Raw genomic sequence first — 24455 nt, 5'->3', positions numbered from 1 at the left:
TAAAAAATTGTAACTTTCCCAGGGAGAAACTGGCCAACAACACCTTAACCAAGTGATCAAAGTTAACATCACCAGTAATGGGACCAAGTGACTCCTTGTGTCTTCTGAGAAGGACAACAATATCATTTATTTGACATCACTGCCAAAAATGCATAGCCTGAATGTCATTATGAGAAAACATCAGACAAACCCAAACTAAGGAACATTCTATAAAACAGCTGGTCTGTACTCTATGGGAATGTCAATGTCATGAAAGACATTAAAGGCCAAGGAACCATTCCAGATAAAAGGAGACTAAAGACACATGACAGGAAAGGCATAGTGTGATACTGGTTGAGCTCCTAGAATAGGAGGTAGGGGTAGAGGGACAATATACAGAACATTATTGGGACAATCAGTGAAATTTGAATAAGGCCTGTACATTAGAAAATAGAATTGTATTGATGTTAAATTTCCCAATTTTGATAATTGTACTGAGGTTATGTAAGTTAATGTCCATGTTCTCAGGAAATACGCATTGATGAATTTTGGAGTACATTTGCATCATATTTGCATATTGCTCAATGGGGAGGAGAAAAAATATATAAACATGTATATGCAAATTGCTCTGAGATGATTCAGGAATTAACGGGCAAGTGTGTGTATAAGGGGGATTGACAAAGTAAAATGTGACAAATGTCGACAAATGGTGAACCTGGGTGAAGGATATATGAGAGCTTTTTGTACTTTTTTTGCAACTTTTTTGTAAGCTTCAAATTATTTCCAAATCAAATTTTTTTTTAATTGACTTTTGAACTGGCCTCCCTTGTTTTTGTCCTAGCAGTGTTTAGAGTAGTTTAGCTTTTAAATTATCTAAAAATTACCATCTTCAAAAAGATGCACGTTTCCCACATCCCTCGATTTCACCTGTTCAGATCATGCCTATTCTTCTGGACGTAGCCGTTATTTTCTTCTTTATGAAACTTTCAGACTGCTTCTGTCTCATTTATCTATTTCTCTTTTGAAGTAACACTATTATTTTAAATTATTATTAAGAATTAACTTACCAAGCACTGTGTGTTGCATCTCACGAAAATCCTCTGTGGTAAAACAAGGAGATTGGGATTCGGAGAAGTTAACGTGCATAAATTCAAACAGCTGTAAATGGTAGAACCCAAATGGAGCACAGATTTGTCTGACTCGAGAATCCACATTCTTGTCATCTCTACTTTGCTACTTTCCTTGGAGCACTCAGAAATTGGTGCCACTTAAAATTTCTCTCTGTTATTTCTTACATCACAAATTGTCTCCATATGCTTAGGTACAGTCATGTTATCTTCTCTAATTAAATTATTACAACTGTTTAAAGCAGAGATTAGTCTACAGTTCTTTTTGGATCTTGGATAGAATATAGCATCCTGCCAGTGTTGAGAATATATGTACTTAATAATTATGTGTTGATTGATGGAGTCTTAGAAAGCATGTGGAAAGAGAACCATCAATACCAGTTTCCAGAGATCTGAAAATGAGTTCCTTTTTCTTCTAAGTTAGTTGAATCTAAGTCTTCATTACTGCAATCTCTGTGTTTCTCAAGTACTTTACCTTTTGTAAAGCACTTCCTCATTTTATGTATATTTTTAAGCAGAAGTCCTGCCATCCATGGGGCTAATGGCAAGTCAGGTTAGAAGATATCCAAGTGGCTGTGTGGTGGTAAGATTGAATAATGGTTTGATCTCCGTTGAACCTTATAATGTGTGTCTGTTAAAATGGGGAGGAAATGCTACTCTTTCTACAGATAACCAGTTTGAGGTTCAGCAAGTTTAGTACTTGCCTAAGAGTCCATCTTGGTTCTTCTTCTATCTTCTTGCAAGGAGTGAATCTATATTGAGTTGTTCTACAAACTTTTTCATCCATTCACATCACTTGTCTTTGTCATTGTTAGGTATCATGCATGCATTTATCATTTGGTTAGCAGACAGTGTTAACAACTGAGAAGTAAATATTACCATTGCCCTGACTTATTTTAAAGCAGTGCATTAAAAAAATAGCCAACAGTGCTGGCCTGGTGCCTCGGATGGTTGGAGTGCCGTGCTCCCAACGCAGAGATGGCTGGTTCGATTCTCACATGGGCCAGTAAGCTGCGCCCTCTACAGCTAAGATTGTGAACAATGGCTCTCCCTGGAGCTTGGCTGCCACGGGCTGCTGTGTGCTGCTGTGGGCTACCATGGGCTACCGTGTGCTCAGCGACCGACTGCCTCAGCTGAGGGGAGTGCAAGGCTCATAATACCAGCATGGGCTAGGGAACTGTGTCCTACACAGCTAGACTGAGAAACAACGGCTTGAACCGGAGTGGGGGAAGTGAGGAGGCAGAAGAAAGGGGGGGAAAAGTAGCCAAAGACTTAAATATACCTACTTTTTTTAAAGATTAGTCAACTCTTCTGTAATAGGTACCTTGCAACCATATAATAAGCAGACACCTATTTTTAGGATTCATCTTGAATAATCATTTCGCCTAGCAGGCTATTTACATCTAGCCCACATTGCCTCTTTCAGACACCTGAATTATACTTCAGCTTTTGACCAAGATGTGGGGAGCACAAACAGGATGGCATTGTTAGGAAAGGAGTGAGGAGGAACAAAAATCAGGCTTGAAGAAATGAGTCAGAACACAAAGCGGGGGTCGGGCCCCGGTGGCTCAGGTGATTGGAATGCAGTGCTCCTAACACAGAGGTCACCAGTTCAATTCCCACATGGGCCAGTGAGCTGCGCTCTCTACAGCAAAGATTGTGAACAATGAGTCTCCCTGGAGTTGGGCTGCCGCTGCCGTGAGCAGCTGGAGGTCAGCATGTGCTGCCAGGAGTGACTGGGGCCGGCAGCCGGCAGAACTGCTGTGAGCTGCTGTGAGCAGCTGACCGCTGACTGGCGGCCGACTGCCTCAGCCGAGGGGAATTGCAAGACTCATAATACCAGCATGGGCCAGGGAGCTGTGTCCTGCACAAGTAGACTGAGAAACAGTGGCTTGAACCGGAGGGGAGAGGGAGAAGGAGGAAGAAGGGGAGGAAAAAAAAAAAGAAAGTAATCAGCGTCCTACATTTCACATGGCTTTGTTGGAGGAAAGGATGACAACATGAAAGCATTCAGCTCCTCAGGTGGTTGCTTATTGATTCAGTTTTTCCTTTTTAAGTCTCGATTTCTTGGTACTTTCTCTTGCAGAAGGAATGACGACTTTTTCTAGAAATTGGTGGTATTTTTAATAGGTTTATTGATGTAAAAGTCACATACAATAAAATGTACTAATCTTTTTTTTAATTACAGTTTATTGGGGTGACAATGGTTAGTAAAGTTATGTAGATTTCAGGTGTACAATTCTATATTACATCATCTATATATATCACATTGTGTGTTCACCACCCAGAGTCAATTCTCTTTCTATCACCATATATTTGATAAAATGTACTAATTGTAAGTGTACAGTTTGAGTTTTAGTAAATGTATACAGCTGTGCAATAATCATCACAAAGTTTTAGAACACTTCCAGAAATCCCTCTGCCTAGAAAAAAAAAAAAAAAAGGTTCTGTCTTGCTCCTTTGCCGGCTGCTATCCTTGGCAACAGAAACACTTGAATTGATTGTAGAATTTTTTGTTTGCCAGCAACCTACCAGCTTACCTAGTGGTCATTACCTTATCTCAGATGGCTAGTGTCAGTCTAACTTGTGGAAGTGGCAAAACTTTGTAACTGTGGCAACTATTGGTTTTTATGTTGACATTCTCCCCTCATGAGAAAGGCTTTGGCAAGAACTAAGATGTCCTTAATATCTTCATTCAGAAATCTCTTATATTTTTTATCATCAGTGGGGATCTTCCAGAATTACTTATTTGTGTTTTTAATTAGATAGAGGATTTGTTTAAGTAAAAAAGAGGAAGATACCATAAAAACTTTACACGGGTTAGGGCAATGATGTCCAGCTATTGTGTTGTTTTAAGTTCATGATGTTTGATCTAAAACATAATCAAGAGTGTGTAGATGTGAATGTGCTGTCTTGTTTCCCAAAGAGAGATCCTCGTGCCATCCTTGAAGGGGTTCATTTGAACTTTGGCCATATCTTAAAATCAGAAATCAAAATGCCTAATGTAGGCTGGTTGGATTTCCTTTTATTATCCAGAGGAGCACACGGAATCTGGGAGAGACCGAAATATCCTTTTAAAAATAGTTTAAGAAAAAAGCTAATTTATAAACCCCTCGACATAGCTCTAAAAAAAGAATCTTACAGAAAAAGCAAAATACAAAATTTAGCATGCAACATGTTCAAAATTATCATGTTTTAAATGGAAAGGGAAGAGTTGAAGACAATGATATACACCAAAATTATCCTGGTCCTGGTGGTTGTTTTTGGGTGACAGAAACAGTATGGTTCTTCTCTTTCCCTCCCTGCCCTGCCTTTTATCTTCTTTTCTGTGTTTTTCTAATACAGCAGAGTGCTTTCATCCTTGAATAAACTAAAAATAATCTAATGATTCCTATTTCCTTTAATGGTTCTCAGTATACTTAACTCTTAACAATCAGTATTGACTTTTTTTTTTAGCTGACTAAAGGCTTTGTCCAGCTACTGTCTAGGTTGTCAATGGCTCCAGCACTTCCCTTCTGCACTGTTCAGTTTAGGATTCGTGCCTGGCAGGTGTTGAAGGAGGTTGACCTGTTGCTGTGCTACCAGGACCCTTCACTTAGCATACCAACACTTATGGGTCCCCTAGAGGAGTTGTTCAAATTTGGGGAGACAGGTTTGCTCGCTCAGGCTAAGCAAACTTATAGGAAAGTATAAGCCAGAATACCAGTGTCATGCAGGGTTTTATGCGTGGTCTTATCTCCCACTCCCCACATCAGAATGCAGGATATGATGAGGCCAAAAAGGAACACCCATGGAGCCATAGATATGGGAGTCATACCACTATATTCTCGCTGGCACCTGGGTTGGAAACACAGGAAGGAGGAGCCACAGGATCCACAACCTTCCATCCACTTCTCTCTGCCAACCAACCTCACTTGCTAGCTGCAATCCACCGTGCTAACTGCAATCCGCTCTTGCTAGCTCAGCCACCATCTTCTTGCTAGCCCCCATTTTCTGCTAGCGTAGCCACAGCAGTTATAGTAGTGGCCAGTGGCTCACTGGTTACAGCTGACAGCCAACTAGCCACAGCTGATGGCCATCCAATCACAGTTGATGGCCATTTACTACCTGAACCAGTACATTTCCACGTGAGGCCGAGAGCCTGGAAACTGCGCTCCTGACTCTGTACCCACACCAGTTTGTAAAATATAATGGGAAATAAAACTGTCACCTAGATGGAACTTTCCAAATATTTTTCTTCCATTTTTTCTACTTGTACTGGCAGAACTAACATGGGCCTGTTACCTGGGTCTGCTAGGTGACAATGACTTTTATTGCCCATCCTGCCAATAACTCTCCTAGGTTGATTTCTATCACTCATCCATTTATTTTTAAGTCAGCTTATCGCTAAATTCTCCAGATAGCTGGCTGCTTCCCCCTCTGAACTGTACTTATGTTCAACCTTTTATTTCTGGTCCAAACAGGGCATGAGACTTGGGTGAGGGGGGAGCTCTCGATCCCTTGATCTCATTTTATCTGTCTCAGCCCCCTCCCCAGATCCTGTTCTCTGGGCTTGGGGCTCTTCTCTAAAAACTGCCTGCTGACTTGATGAGCTACCTTATAATTTAAACAGACTCAAGGACTTCAGGTCAGGTGGGCATATTGTTTTTAACTGCTACATAGTATTCTATCCCATGGTTACGCCATAACATATTGAGCATTCCTATAATGATTAACATTTATATCATTTCCACTTTCCTGCTATTATGTTACCTGTCATGATCATCCCTGTATATGTTTTTTTGTGAACTTGAGTTTATCTCTACAAGAGATACCAAAGAGTAGCTGTAACATGTTAAAGGACCAGTGTCTTTGACATTTTAAATTGACAATGCCAAATTGTCCTGCAAACTTTGGGTACCACTTTGCATGCCTACCAGCAGTAATACTGCAGTTCTACTATAGTCCTTGCTTTAGGTGAAGGCTTTTGGTCCCAAGAAGCATCTCCTGTTAAAAAGCAAATGACTCTGGCATGGCTAACTGGTTTAAATCCTTAAAGCTTGAAAATGAGTAGTGTAGCTTCAGCCGAGGTTTTGCCTGGAAGCAAGGCAGAAATGGGTCTGTGGGACTTCTAGAAAGCCAGAGAGCAGCCTGAAGACTTAGGATGCCAAGACTTAGGGTGGGAGTGGAGTTGTCAAAAAGATGATGACAGAAAGTTGCAAAAGAACTTGCAACTGGGGAAGAAATGCAGACGCTGAAAGACTAGCAGCAAAGAACTCTCCCCACTACTTCAGTTAGGGGTAGGAAAATGGTTTTGTATGCTCTTGTTCCTAATCACTCAGATCTGCTCCATCCCAGCCTACTCCTTCTTTTCTCCAAGACCCTAACTTTGTGTGAAGTGTGCACACAAGCTCATTTTATAACCTTTTTTGTTTTATGGGTGGTGCTAGCAGCCTTTAGGGTAGTTAACGGCAGGATAGAGATCTCAGCTTAAACCAGCTCTCCTCCAAATCATTTCCTGATAGATAATCATCATTTCTGAGATCAGAAAGGCAAAACAGAACTTTGAAAACACTTATCCAGACATGTTCCCTGTGGTCATCCATTCAACATGTAAATAATGAAAAGTTTCTGAGAATTTTACTCACCCCAAAGCATTTTATAGTCTTAGAGTCTAAGACAAATATTTGTTTTGTTCTCAAGAATCTTTCTTACTTATTACAGAAAAAGAGGAAGAAAAAGTTATTTTAAAATCCAGCTCATGTGTTTTACTTTCTTGTGTTTGATTCATTTAACAAGACATTTAAACTTTGCAAAGAGAGGCTTATTTAAGAATGAATAGCAGGGCCGGCCCGGTGGCTCAGGCAGTTGGAGCTCCGTGCTCCTAACACCGAAGGCTGCAGGTTGGATTCCCACATGGGCCAGTGTGTTCTCAACCACAAGGTTGCCGGTTCAACTCGACTCCAGCAAGGGATGGTGGGCTGCGCCCCCTACAACTATCAACGGCAACTGGACTTGGAGCTGAACAGCACCCTCCACAACTAAGATTGAAAGGACAACAACTTGACTTGGAAAAAGTCCTGGAAATACACACTGCTCCTCAGTAAAGTCCTGCTCCCCTTCCCCAATAAACTCTTTAAAAAAAAAAAAAAAAAGGACTGAATAGCGTATTTTAAAAGTTGGATTTGAGACATTATAGCAGATTATTTTAAGTTTTAAAATGTCAACCAACTCGGCATCATTTTTTTTCTTTTTTTCTTTTCTTTGCTGAACATCAGAATCACCTGGGGACCTTTTCAAAATCCCAGTACCCAGGTCAAATTCCATATTAATTAAATCAGAATGCCTACGTGTGGGAGCCAGGCATCAATACTGGAATTGAAACTAGTGATCCAATGAATAAGAGAAAAAAATCTTTTTGGTTTAAAAAAACATAATTTCTAGGGAATACAAGACAATCATACAGTTAAAATATTTCAAATACTTTTGTCTTTTCCTGTGATCAAAGAGTTCCATAATGCAGTAGACCTATTGAACAATAATTGACAAAGTGAGATACAATGCTAATAAAATTTGCCATATTGAGACTGTAAGGTGGGTTTTGGTTATAAAATTATTGAGCACAGAAAGAACATAAACTACGGTGTTTTCTTGATATTTATTACAAGTTTGCATGTGACACAAAGGTAGCCCAAGCATGGTTTATGAACCTAAGAAGTTGTTTTCAATGAAAAGTAGACAGACCTTTCAGTACGCACCAAAGAGCAGTTAGAAGAGCATCATTAAGGATTTAAGTGAATCGTGATTATTTTTTGAGCCTGGGGAATGGGGAGAAATAACCAGAGAGCCTTATCTGCAACTGCATTTTTATCCTGCCATTCATGCACTAGATGGTAATTTTACTGCACGTACATACTTCCACTTTATTGTCTTAAAAATTCTAGAGAATGCTTCCCTCCCTCCTCCACACCTCCACTTCAGCCTCACCGGAATGGGTGGGATTCACGTCCCACCCAGATCAAAGAGCAAGCCTATTGCCTAGTGAGTCAGCACCAATACCTGCAAGAATGCATAGGACCTCCAGAGCTGCTTTCTTCTGGGGTTCCTGGTGAGGGGCGAAGGAGATTTAAAGACCTGCAGCAGCACGGGGGAGGAGGCTGTGTCCTCTCTGGGGAAACTATTCACTCAAACCTCTTTTCCTTTGGCAGAGCTACTTTGAATAGTTTTGAGTAGGGTATATATAATGAAATTGGCTTTTCCATCACATCTAGATGGACTACAAGAGTTCTGCTGCTGTCGTTTTTCAGCTTTACTCATAGGCCAGGTCTTTAAAGGGCAATTGATGCTATTCAAGCTCACCAGCGTGGTGTCTGTCCACTGCAGAATTTCTCAATCTGGACTGTAGTTGCCTCCCCTTTCTCCTGAGAGCCCCCCTTCTCTGGACTGAGGTCACCTGCTAAGATAGTGGTATGTGCTCTGACTCTTCCTGATCTCAAGGAAATAGAAGTACCTAACAGCCTAGGGCAGTCTTCTGGAGGAACTAATCTTCTGGAGGAACTAACCTTGGGCTTCTGTCTAGCTGAAGTTGTGTTTTGACAGTGTATCTTGGTCAGTCATGGTAAGCCTTTACCAAAGGGAGCAAGTGACTGGACTGGGGTGTGTTTTTTGCTGTATTTTTCTCTTTCCTTTCTTGTCTCTTTTCTCAGGTTCTTTTTTTTTTCTTTTCCCTCACATTGGCCTATGTGGGGATCGAACCGGCAACCCTGGTGCTATCAGCACCACACTCTAACCAACTGAGCTTACCAGCCGCCCCCCTTTTCTCAGGTTCTTATCATAACCTAGATTATCACTGCTTTTGTGGGCGCTCTTTCTCTCTTCTTTTGCACAGCCACCATAGCGATACAATCTTATCTTTCCAAATATACTTCAGGGTAGAAACAGAGAGAACAAATTTAAGTAAGTTCATCTCTAAAGAAACCTTGTGTTTTTAGTCTTATGACTTCTAAGTGTCAAATTCTACCCTATGACCTGACTGTGTTTTGAATGTGATGCAGGACCTGGCTGAAAATTTGACTTGGCCTATTTCTGCGTTTTCACTGTTGTTGAATGAAGGTCAACATTACAAAATTTTCATGATTTTTTGAAGATATGGTTGAAAACTTATTTTGAAATAAAATCCCTGAAGGAGACCTAAAGTGACTGATAATTGCATGTAATTTATTTTTATTTATGTCTCAGGAGGTAGGTTTGGTGGTTTTATGTTTTTTTGTTTTTTCGCCTGAAAGTGAACCCTTTGGCTTAAAAAGAACGTGGCAGAAAGAAGCTTTACTAGCATCTAACGGCCTCATGACTCACCCCACCAGACCTAGAGTCACACCTTTTCTCACAAGTGTGTTTTCTGTCTGAACCTGTCTGTAATTTACCATAATCTTTCCCTTGTCTTACAGGACTACCAGCCCGACTCCCAGAAAATATGTTTGTAGGATCCCAGTCCTTCTCCCCGGGAGGGCCCAATGGCATCATTAGAAGCCAGTCGTTTGCGGGATTCAGCGGCCTTCAGGAGAGACGATCTAGGCAAGTCATGCGTGGTTCTCTCCTGGGATGCAGCTTGAGGAGGATGCAAGCTTTGATTCTGTGAAGAGGGTCTGTGGGCATGTGGCCTTATCAATACACACATGAAATATACCAAAGATGTAACATACCAAAATTAAGTGCTGTCGTTTCTTTTCTAGCATTTAGAACTCCTCCTACCAAAAAAAAAAAAGAAAAAAAGATGGCTAAATATTTAGGTTAAGCTACCAATATACATATATAGCTTTCCCTACTTCCACCCCTCCACCCTTTTTTAAGGTCTTTTGATAAATATTACCAAAGTGCCTCCAAATGTTTGAACCCATTTATCCTTTAACTAGCAACAAAAGATTTGCATTTTTTCATACATTTGTTGATATTGAGCATTTTCTAAAAATCTCTCCGGTCTCTTATATCATCCCTAATGAGGTTAAATGTCCTTTCATAAGTTTTTTTCCCCCTTAGTATTTGCTTTGGGAATAACCAGTTAAGGCAAGTCTATTACATATTTTGGGGGTGGACATTGATGTATTTTCTTATAGAACAGTAAAGGCCTTTCATATATCCATTGCAATACCATATATGGTAGTGCTTTTCTCTCTAGTTTGAAATGCTACCTTTTTTTCTTTTTACCTTTTGACCTCCTCCACCCATTTAGCCCACCTCCAACCCCCACCTTTGGTAACCATCAACATGCTTTCTGTATCTATGAGCTACTGGGGGGGGTTTGTTTGTTTTATTTAGATTCCACATATAAGAGATCGTAGGTATTTATCTTTCTCTGACTTATCTCACCTAGCATAATGCACTCGAGGTCCATCCATGTTGTCACAAATGGCAAGATTTCATTCTTTTTATAACTGAATAATATTTCATTGTATATATGTACCACATCTTCTTTATGCATTCATCTATTGATGGACACAGGTTGCTTCCATAATGCTGCAGTGAACGTGGGGATACATACAAGGTGTGATCAAACAATACGGTGAATGTTTAAATAAAAAAAAATTATCACAGTAAAAGACACACTGCCATTAATCCCCCTCAAAATACTCCCCCTTACTTCAAATGCACCTATCCCATCATTCATGCTACTTTCTGAAGCAGTTCTGGAAGTCCTCTTTCGTGAGTGTCTTTAGTTGCACTGTCATGGCTGCCTCGATGTCCTGAATCATTTTGACTTTGGGAAAGAGCCAGAAGTTGCACGGTACCAGATCCAGTGAATAAGGTGGATGAAGACACACTAATAATAATGTTTTTATTTGACAGAAATTGCCATATAACAGAAGCGATGTATGACACGGAGCAATGTCATGATGGAGGATGATTTATAGCACTTTAAAACACACCTTCTCTCAACCATAGCTCGCACCCAACTGACTGCACCAAACAGGTTAAAACTTGTCACACATTGTTAAGGTTCCATGCGCCCCTTCCTGTATTGAAGATCTCTGTCTTTCCATTGAATGGCACTCATCAGCAGCATTCACTGTACTTTTTATCACCATGGAAAGGCTCCATGTCACACATCACTTCTGGTATGACAATTTCTGTCAAATAAAAACATTACATTTTGTAGGGTGTCAGATGGGCACTTATCTTTTTTTCTTTATTTTTTTATTGGGGAAGGGGAACAGGACTTTATTAGGGAACAGTGTGTATTTTTCCAGGATTTTTTCCAAGTTGTTTTCCTTTCAATCTTAGTTGTGGAGGGTGTCATTCAGCTTCAAGTTGTTGTCCTTTCAGTCCTAGTTGTGAAGGGCACAGCTCAGTTCCAGGTCCAGCTGCTGCCGCTAGTTGTAGGAGGTGCAGCCCACCATCCCCTGCGGGAGTCAAACTAGCAACCTTGTGGTTGAGAGGATGTGCTCCAACCAACTGAGCCATCCGGGAGCTCAGTGGCAGCTCAGCTCAAGGTGCCGTGTTCAATCATTAGTTGCAGGGGGCGCTGCCCACCATCTCTTGCGGGAGTCGAGGAGTTGAACTGGCAACCTTGTGGTTGAGAGCTCACTGGCCCATGTGGGAATCAAACCAGCAGCCCTCGGAGCCAGGAGCTTGGAGCTCCAACCGCCTGAGCCACCAGGCCGGCCCCGTCACTTGTCTTATTAGGGAGACCACTTCATGGACTGTGTAGATGTCTGACCACTGATGCACAGTACACCTGAAGCAAAAGCTGAATAATATTGAATGTCAACCATAATTTAATATATTTATAGTCACAGGATATGGAGTACAGCATAGGGAATAAAGTCAATGTAATTGTAACAGCTATATACGATGTCAAAGGGGTAGATTGGGGGAGGAGAGTTATCACTTTGTGAGGGGTGTAAATGTCTAACTATTACATCGTTTTGTACACCTGAAACTAATTTTAAAAAAATGTGGTGTGTCCTCATCCACCTTATTCACTGGATCAGGCACCATGCAACATCTGGCTCTTCCCCAAAGTCAAAATGACCATGAAAGGTAAACATTTTGAACCAATTCAAGACATCAAGGCAGCACGACAGCACAATTAAAGAATTCATGAAAGAGGACTTCTAGAACTGCTTCAGAAAGTGGCAAGAATGATGGGATAAGTGTGTTCAAATCATGGGGGAGTATTTTGAGGGGGATTAAGAGAAATGTGTCTTTTATTGTAATAAATTTTTTTATTTAAACATTCATGGTATTTTTAAATCACATCTCATATATCTTTTCAAGTTAGTATTTTCATTTTCTTTGGACAAATACCCAGAAATGGGAATCCTAGATCATATGGGAGTCCTATTTTTAATTTTTTTGAGGACCCTCCATACTGTTTTCCATAGTGGCTGCACCAATTTACATTCCCACCAACAGTGTGCAAGGGTTTTCTTATTTTCCACACCTTTACCAACACTTGTTATCCCTTGTCTTTTAGATAATAACCATTCTAACAGGTGTGCAATAATATCTCATTGTGGTTTTGAATTGCATTTTCCTTATGATTAGTGATGATGAGCACCTTTTCGTGTACTTGTTGGACATCTGTATCTTTGGGAAAATGTCTCCTGAGGTCCTCTACCCATTTTTTAATCAAACTGTTTGATGTTTTGCTATTGAGTTGTATGAGCTCTTTATATATTTTGGATATTAATCCCTTACCAAAGTGATTTGCAAATATTTTCTCCCATTGCCTTTTTTTTTTTAAGATTATTTTTTTATTGGAGGAAGGGAACAGTGTGTACTTCTAGGACTTTTTTTTTTCTTTCCCAAGTCAAGTTGTTGTTCTTTCAATCTTAGTTGTGGAGGGTGCCATTCAGCTTCAAGTTGTTGTCCTTTCAGTCTTAGTTGTGGAGGGCACAGCTCAGCTCCAGGTCCAGTTGCCATTGCTAGTTGCAGGGGGCACAGCCCACCATCCCTTGAGGGAGTCGAACCAGACAACCATGTGGTTGAGAGGACTTGCTCCAACCAACTGAGCCATCTGGGAGCTCAGCAGCAGCTCAGCTCAAGGTTCTATGTTCAATCTTAGTTGCAGGGGGCGCTGCCCACCATTCCTTGAGGGACTCGAGGAATTGAACTGGCAACCTTGTGGCTGAGAGCCTACTGGCCCATGTGGGAATTGAACCAGCAGCCTTCGGAGTCAGGAGCATAGAGCTCTAACCACCTGAGCCACCGGGCCTGCCCTCCCATTGCCTTTTTATTTTGTTGATGTTCAGAAGCTTTTTAGTTTGATGTAGCCACACTTGTTTATTTTTGCTTTTGTTGCTTTTACTTTTGGTGTCAGATTCAAAAAAATTATCACCAAGACCAAGGAACAGATTTTGGTGTAGGATGGTTCAGATCTATTACTATATAAGGGAATGTTACCTTCCCCAAAAGACACAAATATAAACACAAGATGATTAAAAGGAATTTCGTTCGTCAAATCCTTTTGGATGCCTGAGACTCACAATTTCTTTTCTCTTTCCATAGATGTAACTCCTTCGTTGAAAATACCTCTGCTCTCAAGAAGCCTCAGGCCAAACTGAAGAAAATGCACAATTTAGGACACAAAAACAACAGCCCTCCCAAAGAGCCTCAACCTAAAAGGATGGAACAGGTTTACAGGACCTTGAAAAGTGGACTTGAGTAAGAACATGAAACCTAACAATGCATTGAAACTTTTTCCTTTCTAGAGTGTTGGGAAGGTGGGGGTCAAAGGTAAAACAAGTTTATGAGATAATTTTTAATGTCTATTTCTATAGTAGATATTTTATTCTCCTACCATCATCAAGGAAGCCTTAAATGAGTCCCAAAAATGTGAAATTTATTGGGTTTCAACATGATGTCCGTAACATTGAAGGAGACCTGAAAAAGTAATGGGTTTATATTGAACTCTGTATAGTATTGGATTCCATTTAAACCATGGTGGACAGGCAGATCTATTTTAAAGTTTGCTGAAGAAGGGTTCTGAAACTTTCACGAGTATATTATAGGGATTATTTATCCAGAATAAAACTTCCCCAATGTTTGGTGACACATCTACAGTCGGTGTTGTATTGCATTAAATAGAATTCTGTGAGCCCAGACCTAGGCTGGACTCCATAGTTTTTTGGCCCTTTCCCTCCTCATTGTTTTTTTCTTTTCTGGGCTTTCAACCTCATGGGGGTTCTTCTTTTTGATCATCTGGATAGTATCAGATGCAATTACTAGAGCTTTCATAATGTTGAGAGATTGGTAAAATATAGTGCCCCTTCCCCACCAACTCTGCCCTCCACAGAGTGAGGTTCAGATTCTTAATCTCTTCAGAAGGAAAAGGTCAGCAACACCAGATTTCACTTGACAGTCACAAAGTTCATAATTATACCTTGTCTTATCTTTGCAGTGAATATCTGGAGGTTCACCAGACGGAGTTGGACAAGTTGACAGCTCAGTTAAAAGATATGAGAAGAAACTCTCGCCTGGTAGGTACCACCCAGTCATCAAGATGTTAACACAGCGTTTTGTTTTGTTTTTTTTTTTAGCTAAGTATCTTCTACTAAATGGGGATGGGGATGAGGAAGAATCTTCAAGAAAAACAGATCCAACGGGCAAAATACTATCTGCTTCCTGATGTATTTGAATGCTTTATTCTTGATATGCTTAAGTGTTTTCCAAGCACGTTTATGCAGATGAACTTTATAATCAGGAAAAATACTTAAAAAAAAAAAAAAAAACCTCCCTATACCCCTTCCCTTGAATAATAAAAAGAAATGAAAAGTTGGGATTTCCCTAGCATATTATTAGTACAGAATTGGGAATCCAGAACTTTAGCTTTATCTCTGGTATTTAAAAAATGTAACAGGTAGTGATGTCAGAGAAGGAAAGGAGGCTCAATAAACTTAGGAGAAGTTGGAGGAGTCCTTGAGCCAGTTGAACTACACATTGCATTCTTTGAGATGCTTGCAAATTTCCTCTTTTCTAATGAATTTTGATAACTTGTCTGGTTGGAGAGGTGTTTCTAATGTATACACAATTTTAAATGACTTTGTTCAGTTCTAAATGATAATATCTTAATGTTTCAGGGCATCAGAAAGCCCAGTGAAAGTCTACATATTTCCAGGAAGTATAGCTATTCATTAATAGCTGCTATTTTTTCTTTTTTAGGAGAAGCGCTAAAATGCATATTGTTTTTTTCAATGTCTAGAGGTTAAAGGCTTTATAGAAGTTAAGGGTTTTATATCCTAATGATGTTAGAGGATAAATGGCCCCTATCTATGTGGAGCTCCTTATGGAATGGCCTTAAGAGTTTTTGAATGCTCTTGAGTATCCTCAATGGGCAACCAGTGTCCCTCCTTGGAGAACAATGGTGAGTGGAAGGAAAGATATAACATTCCATAAAAACCCTCTCCATGGGGGATGTGGGGAAGTACTGATTCCACTGTGATACTGTGAGCACACAGGAAATGGACTTGCTTTAAAAATAATTTGTGAAAAGCACATTACCACCCTCAAGGACCCTCCATAAGTACCAATTTTACATGTTTAAGCAGGAATGCAAGTATTTTTTTAACACATATATCATTGTTACATTTTATTATATTATTTATTCTTAAAAAATTAAAAAATGAACATGAATTTATATGCCCCTTAATATGTAAGAGAGAAGAGCTCAAAGCATGTGAAATCCTTAAAGCTTCCAAGGGGCAGACGGAACTGGGTGGAATTCTGGAGACATGGAGTATATAAATAAATAGGGACTCTTAAAAGTATTCTTACTGGTATTTAAAATAGCCTGGAGCTTTACTCTTTTAAAGCAAATATCAAAAAACCCAGTGAACTTTACAAGGCTGATCATTATTTCACTGACAACGCAGAAATACAGACTAAAACCCTCTGTTAATTTCAGTAACAATTTTGAGAAAGATATGTTTTAATCCAGATACTCCTTTTTTTTATTTTAGGGCGTGCTCTATGACCTAGACAAGGTAAGTTATTGTTCCATGTTCGGGTGTTACTGAAAAATAAAACCCTGTGTCCTTGAGTAGAGGCCAGTGATCCCCTCTTAGATAACAGTAAGATACTAGAGAACTGATGATTTTTCTAATCCCAGAAAAATTCATGCTTTTATCTAATGAGATGATGAATAAGTACTATGATCTGCAGATCCAATCCATGTTTAAGATCACTTTCATAAAAATGCCACCTGGCTGTAAGATTTCTCAGTGTGCTGAAAAGCTTCAGAACTCCAAAGTGTTTGGAAGTCCTTCCCTGTCTTCTATCTAAATGTAAACTATCATATTTCATCAAATCAAAGACATCTTTGATTGGAAAACACACCATTATTTTATGTGCCACTAAGAAAAAAAAATGATTCTAATTAAACTATGACACAGTCCTTTCTTTTCACTTCAAATTTGTATTTTATATTTAGTAACAAAGCTTTTAGGCCTATTTTAAATGTAATTTTTTTAGTTATATATGATGCTGTCTCTTTTCATGCCTTTCATATACAATGCCTTTAATGCTGAATTATAGTATAATCTGTTTGCAAACATTTGAAAGAGTAATTAAATTTAATGCATGTAATAATAATATGTATACTCAAATGAAGTGATGACACATAAATAACTGTGATTATCTCTGAGAATGCACAAGCAACGGCACTTGTAAAATGCACCTCAATTTCAGAGACACTAAAATGTGGAGGGAAAAATGTGTATCTTCAAACTAATAAAATATGTTGTTATAAAGGAATTCAGTTATACTCCAATATGATACTGCTGCCAGAAGTCTGGTGCATTCCATTTGGTGGGCCTCCCTTGATGTGAAACACAAGGATTCCAATAACCAACTCAAGTTTCTCTCTCAGAATATTTATTTACTATTTTTTAAAAATACTTCCCAAATTAATACTAGGGAATCTCTAAAATAGCAACAGATAAGAGGGAAATATTTAGCCTTTTCTGGTTCTTTTGAGTATGAGATGATAAAGATATTCTCACACATCTAGATTAATTGAACTGTAAATGGCTGTACTTTCTCAAACTTCTTCTTTTAATTCCAGCAAATTAAAACGATTGAGAGATACATGAGACGCCTGGAGTTTCACATTAGTAAGGTATTGAAGTTCCTGTTGTCTTTGCCTCTATTTTTCAGTTCTTACTTACTGATCAATACAACTTTGGCCTAAGCATAGCATCTAGTCCATGGAGAATTTCTTATTGAATTGACTCCTAAGCTGATTCGCAATCAAGTCTTCCAATAGGCAGTAAAAATAGAGAAAAAAATAGAGAAGAAATGAGATTGGAGAGCCTAATTAATCTAGCACAGCTATGACTCTACTTCAGTTCAACAAACATGATTAAGAGATTCCCATGTAACATGCAGCATGCCTGGTGGAGGGCTTAGTCTCAAGATAGTCTGGTGAGAGATAAGACTGAACCAAACTGACCCTACAAAAAACATCATGCTTCCCTAACTTCTCAGTATGGTCCCACATACAACCTGGTACCCCATAAACTTCTTCATGAAGGCTTTTAAAGCACTTAAAGACAGCTGTCAGTACCTCCCTAAATCTTTCTCAAGTTCTTAGCTCCTTCCACTCTTCTTTATGTGGCATGGTTTCCAGCTATCTTTTCATCTTTAGTGCCCCCTAGACATGCACCAGTTTGTCAGGGTCCCTGACATCCAGCCTTGAACCCTAAAAATAGTTTATGGATGGTCCACTCAGTCTAGTGGGGAGCAGGGCTGTCACCCTTGTTCTGAACGCCATCAGGAGATACTAGTGCAACCTAGAAAAAGTCTCCCATTGGGAGCTACTAAATCACACCAGTCACAATTCCTGTTCCCATCTACATACATCAAACTCTCTTCCAAGTGGAGAGACTGCAGGGTTTAGCAGATCTCTCTACTAGGAGTCAGATGCCTTAGGTTCTAGTCCCAGCTCTGCCCCGTATTTGTTGCAGAAAAACGGCAAGGACCGAGAAACTCAAGTGGCACGCAGAGATCAGGGAGAACACAGTTTTATTACGCTGGCGGGCTCAGCGGGATCCTTCCCAAAAGACTGAGCCCCTAGCAAGGTTTTGAGCAGGTTTTTATGAGTTGGGGACTTCCTTGAGTCAGGGAAGGGGTAGGTGTCATCTGGTGATTGGCTCAACGTGTGGCTTGGAGGGGTAATGCGGAAGTGGGCTGGGGCTTAGGCTGGGGACTTCTCTCTCAGCTGGGGCCACCATTTTAGCTCAGGTCCACGTGGCAGGGAACCATTTTAAGGTCAGTTTCCCCATCATATTCACTGGGCTGTATCATCTATGTGGACCTTGGCTTTCTACTCTGTGAAATGAGGCTCGGGAGGTGCATGTATTCAGTCTCGATGATCCTACGAATCTTCTCCTTTTAAAATTCTATGATGATTTCGTATGTATATGCTACTACCTTTGTACATTCCCACTTTGAAAGGTATCTATTACCTAGGCAGATCTGAAATTGCTTCTGTTTCTGCTAAACTCAAAAATAGTTTTATTTTTGACCTGTATTTTTATTAATGGCATCCATTAGAAAGTATTTATGTGGTAGGCAAGCTTTTACAAGTTACTCACTGTTTAATTTGAAAAAAGCAAGAAAACCAAATCAGTATTAGGCAGGTGTGTGTTTATCCATCTTGTGTGCATCACTGATGGATATGCCAATCCCAGTGGTTATTAAAGGTTGGTAGTACTCTTTTTGCAGCACCATATACACAGGATGCCTAACAAATTAAATTTAATTGAATGAGTCAGTTAATTAGTTTATTTGATGAGAGCCACTGCTGGCTTATAGGTAATGCAGATGCTTGCCTGCAGATGGGCCGATTTCTGCTCAGGTGAGTACAGTTATCCTTTATCCTAAAGTTTAACTCCATTTGGCTAAGATAGGTTGCTATTTAATGAAAACAATAGTATAAGACTATAAAGATAAATATCATCAGGAATTAACTTTAGAACAGGTTTTCTCAACCTCAGCACTACTGATATTTGGAGATAATTCTTTGTTGTAGGGGGACTGTTCTCTGCATTATAGATGTTTAGCAGCATCCCTGGCTTTTACCAGTTACTAGATGCCAGTAGCACTTCCCAGCTGTGACACTGAAAAATGTGTCCAGATGTTGCCAAACGTGCCCTGGTGTCAAAATAACCTTGGGTGCTTGAGAACCATTAAGTGATAACAGGCTTCTATAGAGTGTGATCAGTAGTCATTTGCAAAAGGGTATATGATTGTTTAGAAGCATAAATGTAGAGGTGTAGCAGGGAAAATTTTCATTTCCATTGCTTCTATTTTTTTTTATTATGGTATAATTTAGATACAAGAAATATCACAGTTCTTAAGTGTTCAGTTGGATAAGTTTTGACAATTGTGCTTCACCCTAATTTAAGAATAACCTAACTTCATTTTCTCTCTTTATTGTTGAGCTAAGCAAGACTTTACAAAAATCATTTTCAGTAAATAGTCTCTAGTTCTTTTTTAATTAAAAAAAATGCTAAATCTGAAAGTGTGACTATCACCTTATGACACTGTCTTAAAATACAGTGGTAATAGCTGAGTATACTACGAAGTTTTTACCTCATGTGAAACTATATGAACTCTTCTAGTGTTTGTTGCATATATAGGAGGCTCCTATCTACATTATCCCATAGTCTCACACAGTCCACGCATGTTAAGTTCATTTTCATCTTGTGTAATTGGGTAAAAAGACAGAGTAAAATCTGCTTTGAAGTAGAAAATGAATCATAGTGGCTAAAACAAAAATGATAGGTCTCTGTCTAAAAGGATGACACTTCTCCAAGAGTATCCTCATTGAGGTCAGTAACAGTCTTTTTATTTATTTATTTATTTTTAAAGATTTTATTGGGGAAGGGGAACAGGACATTATTGGGGAACAGTGTGTACTTCCAGGACTTTTTCCAAGTCAAGTTGTTGTCCTTTCAGTCTTAGTTGTGGGGGACGCAGCTCACCTCTAGATCCAGTTGCCGTTGCTAGTTGCAAGGGGCGCAGCCCACCATCCCTTGCGGGAGTTGAACCGGCAACCTTGTGGTTGAGAGGATGCGTTCCAACCAACTGAGCCATCCGGGAGCTCAGCGGCAGCTCAGTTCAAGGTGCCTGTGTTCAATCTTAGTTGCAGGGGGCGGAGCCCACCATCCCTTGAGGGGCTAGAGGAGTTGAACCAGCAACCTTGTGGTTGAGAGCCCAATGGCCCATGTGGGAATCAAACCGACAGCCTTACGGAGTTAGGAGCACGGAGCTCCTACCGCCTGAGCCACCCCGCTGGCCCTGGAAGTGTCTTAAGCACTTAACAATGGCCTGTGTAATTTTTTTCAAGTGTGATCAGTACTTACCTCCCTTGTGTTTCCTGTTTGATCCTGGCAGGTAGATGAGCTCTATGAAGCTTATTGTATCCAAAGACGCCTCCAAGATGGTGCCAGCAAAATGAAGCAAGCCTTCGCAATGTCCCCTGCCAGCAAGGCCGCCCGGGAGAGTCTGTCAGAGATCAACCGGAGCTTCAAAGAGTACACAGAGGTATGTGCTCACCTGCTCAGCTGCCCAGCCCCACCTGGCCTGCTGTGAATGTGGGTAACTGCCAAGAAAAAGGGATGGCAACGCCAGGGATGGTAACCTCATTCTGCTCTTCAGAGAGATACATTTTACTATTTGCCTCTCGCTTTTTATCTTTTTTGAGTCCATCAGTAGAATTGTTTAAAATGACTCTTGGGTAGTTCATTGGTTGTATTTTTCTTATTGCCTTCACTGGACTCCAGAGCATATGCCTTTGTCAGTCCATAAGAGTCACCTGTCAGGCAATCATCTCTGGTGCCTTGTAATAAGCCTATTTGTGCACTTGTAAAACCACAAGATGTTAGTCACTACGAAGCCATTCACTGACCAAGCCTTACAGTTCTGTGTGTGCTCCATGCTGCCCTATACAGTGTCTGCACAAGTGGACTACAAATGCTTTTTGATGATTTTAGTGAATGACTAAGTCACAATGCCCTGGTTTTTATCATTTAAATGTACTTCCAAATTCTAGTATACAGTCTCATCGAACTTTATGCCCAGAAGTTGAACCTTGTGGTTAAGATCACCATGGATGTTGGGTGTCACTAACCCTTCTTCCTATGAACAGTTTATTGTAAGAAATTCCCCTTCTATCTTAAAAAAGATGAGACAAAGAACACTGAACAGAAGTGTGCTGTCCTGGTTTCTCACTGTCTTCTGGGCTCAAACACATGACACAGGGAGGTTTTTGCTTTTCCCTGGGTCACCTAATATCAATGTCTTTGATAAAATGACTGAATTATTAAAGCTGCACTTCTCACTATCCCATGAGTCGTACAGAGGTCAAATTTCATGAGTGAGGTCATCAGCCTGATGGGGGTCTTTGGACAATTCCCAGAGGTGGGCATCTGTCTCAGCCCTGGGATTGGCAGGGGTGGGGGTTGGGGGAAACCTCTTGGATGACTTGTGCAGGATCGATTTTTATGTACACTCCAGCACTGCCTCTTGTCTGCACTAACTTTGTCTCTTCATGGTCTAAAACTGGGCTTCTTTAACTAAGTGCCTCTTTCAGAATAATGCTTTTTAAATGCAGAAAATAAAATACATAGGAATTCAAAGGAAACAAATTACATTGATATATAATTGTTTCATTATTAACAGTACAGTTATTAAAATATTTTAGAAATCAAATATGTGATACAGTGCTATGTTGCTGCTTTGTTAACACATCAAATTAAATTGATCTATACCAATGGCACTAGTTATTTGAAATTGTGAAATTCAAAGGAGTGAAAAATATCTGATTTTTCAAGAAATGAAAATCAAGAAATGATGTGAAATGAATATATATATGATTTCCGTCAGTGTCAAAGTCATAAGCACTAATAATACTGCTATGGCTTGTTTCCATCTTCATGACATAGGGACATTTTTTCCCCACCCAAATTGATGTACCCACAGGTTGAGAACCTCTGGCTTAGAAGCAACCCCAATTCATTAGACCTCATTTCTTCATGTCTCTGAAATCAAAAGAGCTGTTGCCAATTATTGAGGCTGTTTACAGTCCCCCAGCAGATAATTGACCAGCCGCCTGTAAGAGCTGCCTGTCCTTGAACATTTGCAGGTCATTTCAGAAATACCCACCTTTGGTCAAAGGACAAGACATGGCCTCATACTTTGCTCACAAACTCAAAGATCTAGGGTGTAATTTCAGCAAGAGAAAGGGCTGCCTTAGAGAATAAAGAAGTCGAGGACTTCTGTAGCTTCATACATCTCTTGGCATCAGGTGATTTTGTACCTTCACATAACCAAGAAAAACAAACAAGATTTTATCACAAAGGACGGTTAGGGCAGGATGCTCTGGGTGCCTTTGCAAGTGCAGCAATATTCATCAATGGGTACTTGGGTGAGACAAAAGAAAATTCTGACCATGGATGTCCTCAACTGTTAAACTAGCTGCCCCCCATTTTCCAAGATATGGCAGCAATCTTGACATATATGATAACATTGTTGATATTTCTGGAAATTGTAAATTCATTCCATCACAGAGATGCCCAGTGCTCTGAGGGAGAAAATTGGTTTATGATACCGAGACTGTTTTCAAAGCTTTCAAGCTGCACAGAGCTCAAACTTCAGGAAGTTCCCCCCAGCTTTGCTAAGCTTGTTGAGGTACTAAAAGCTTTCAGGAGAGGGATCATTTGGAGCAGAACAAAGGAACAAATAAGAATCAGAACCTCTAGCCTTATAAATCGATCCTCAGCAAAAAATACTCATGATGAAGCCATTTCTGTCCATGCTCACTGAGCTGGCTGTGGGTTAGGAGAGGCCGCCCCACGCCTCCAGCCTTGCTGTGGGAGAAGCTTGCAGGTGCCACCTTAGGGGCTGGAATGGGGACTGCTGCTTAGGATAGCAGAGATGGCACCAAAAGCTTAACTGGCCAAGCTGCAGAAGAACCTCACTGAGACAGCCCCTGGCCACGGCACTTTTCCTTTTGATTTCTACCTCTGATTGCTCTGTTTAGATCCTCAGATACTGAGCAAGTAAGGTGAACGTAGTTACGTATCTAACCTGAAGCATAAATGGTGTTGTTCCTTCTGCCGCTACTGTTCCCTTACATTATAGGGAGAAGACAGATTCTGGTCAGACCCAGGAATCATTTTTGGGGTGCTGTGGCATTGCAGCAGGAACTCTGCCTCACTCATTTTGAGTAAAATTGAGCCCCTGTACTCTTTTTGCGCCAAATTTTTTAAAGAAAAACTTCAAACCTACAGAAAAGTGGAGACTAGTATATGGAACACCACATACTTTCACCTAGATTTAACAATTGGTAACATTTTGCTATATTTGCTTCCCCCCTTCCATAAGCTCTTGGTCGCATCCCCCACAACAAGGGCAGTGAGGGTGCGAGAAGGGGGGGTTGGGTTAAGTTTTTAAGAAAGAAACAGAGACTTAATGCAGTTAAATCTCTCCGAAGGCCAGGGGTCTCTCAGTCTCAGAGGACTGGAGCCCCGAATAAAGCCAACTGGAGGCTTTTATTGATAAGTATGCAAGGGAGGAGCAGTGCTTTTGGCATGGTCTGTGAGACTCACTTATCACGTTATAGAAACATCCCAAACCAATTATGTTGATCTTCAAACAGCCGAAGCACAAGGCCCCATGATGTCTTACTTAAGGTAGGTACCTTCTCAGGGTCAAGTCTCTCATATTGTAACAGCTCTGTTGAGATAAGTGGAGAGAACTGATCTTTGTTGTCCTCATGATTTCTCTCACAAACAGGTGCAAGGGAAAAGCCAGGGCTGACAACAGCTTTTCCCAGGCAGGGGCAAGGGGAGGCAAGGCCCCTTTCCATATTTTTCTAAGGCAGCTCATTGGGGGTCCCCACTCGGTTCCGCCTGGCTTAGGTTGTATCTCCCATGAGACATCTTACCCATCTTTGGCTGCAAACCATCTTTTGGGGACCAGACAGAGAGACATAAGGTGTAAACACAAGAATGGAACAGAGTCCCAGAAAGGCACAGTCTCACAGACTCTTCTTTCCTTAAGGAAAGACATGGAGGGACAGTTGGCTAGGCTGTTGTGCGACTACAGCTCTTATTTATTTATATATTTATTTATTTACTTATTTACTTACTTATTTATTTATTTTTGCTGAGTCATTTGACAGTAAGCTGTAGATATCATGATATTTCACCCCATAAATATTTTTTGCACAGATCTGTGAATGGTATGTGGTATATAACCACATATCATTATTACAACTAAGAAAATTAACAGTCATCTTATAGCGTTAACAAATATCCTGTGCATTTTCGAATTTCCCCTATTTGGCCCAATAATGTCTTTTACAAC

The 24455-nt window shown here is 40.2% G+C and overlaps 1 protein-coding gene across 6 annotated transcripts in view; it reads left to right on the top strand.

Moving 5' to 3' along the window:
• Nucleotides 1–24455, top strand: part of RIPOR2 (RHO family interacting cell polarization regulator 2) — a 115293-nt gene that overhangs the window by 47526 nt on the left and 43312 nt on the right. For all 6 annotated transcript variants that reach the window (XM_081026656.1, XM_081026657.1, XM_081026659.1 and 3 more), the window contains exons 2-7: nucleotides 9533–9659; nucleotides 13593–13748; nucleotides 14485–14563; nucleotides 16043–16066; nucleotides 17146–17199; nucleotides 20481–20630. In XM_081026656.1, coding sequence (XP_080882782.1) covers nucleotides 9533–9659; nucleotides 13593–13748; nucleotides 14485–14563; nucleotides 16043–16066; nucleotides 17146–17199; nucleotides 20481–20630 — 590 coding nt within the window. The remainder of the gene's footprint in view (nucleotides 1–9532; nucleotides 9660–13592; nucleotides 13749–14484; nucleotides 14564–16042; nucleotides 16067–17145; nucleotides 17200–20480; nucleotides 20631–24455) is intronic.

This window comes from Rhinolophus hipposideros (genome assembly GCF_964194185.1).
Source record: "Rhinolophus hipposideros genome assembly, chromosome: 19".
In the NCBI taxonomy this organism is placed as follows: Eukaryota; Metazoa; Chordata; class Mammalia; order Chiroptera; family Rhinolophidae; genus Rhinolophus; species Rhinolophus hipposideros.
The sequence above is the reverse complement of the archived record's forward strand: the minus strand, read 5'-3'. Positions and strand labels throughout refer to the sequence as shown.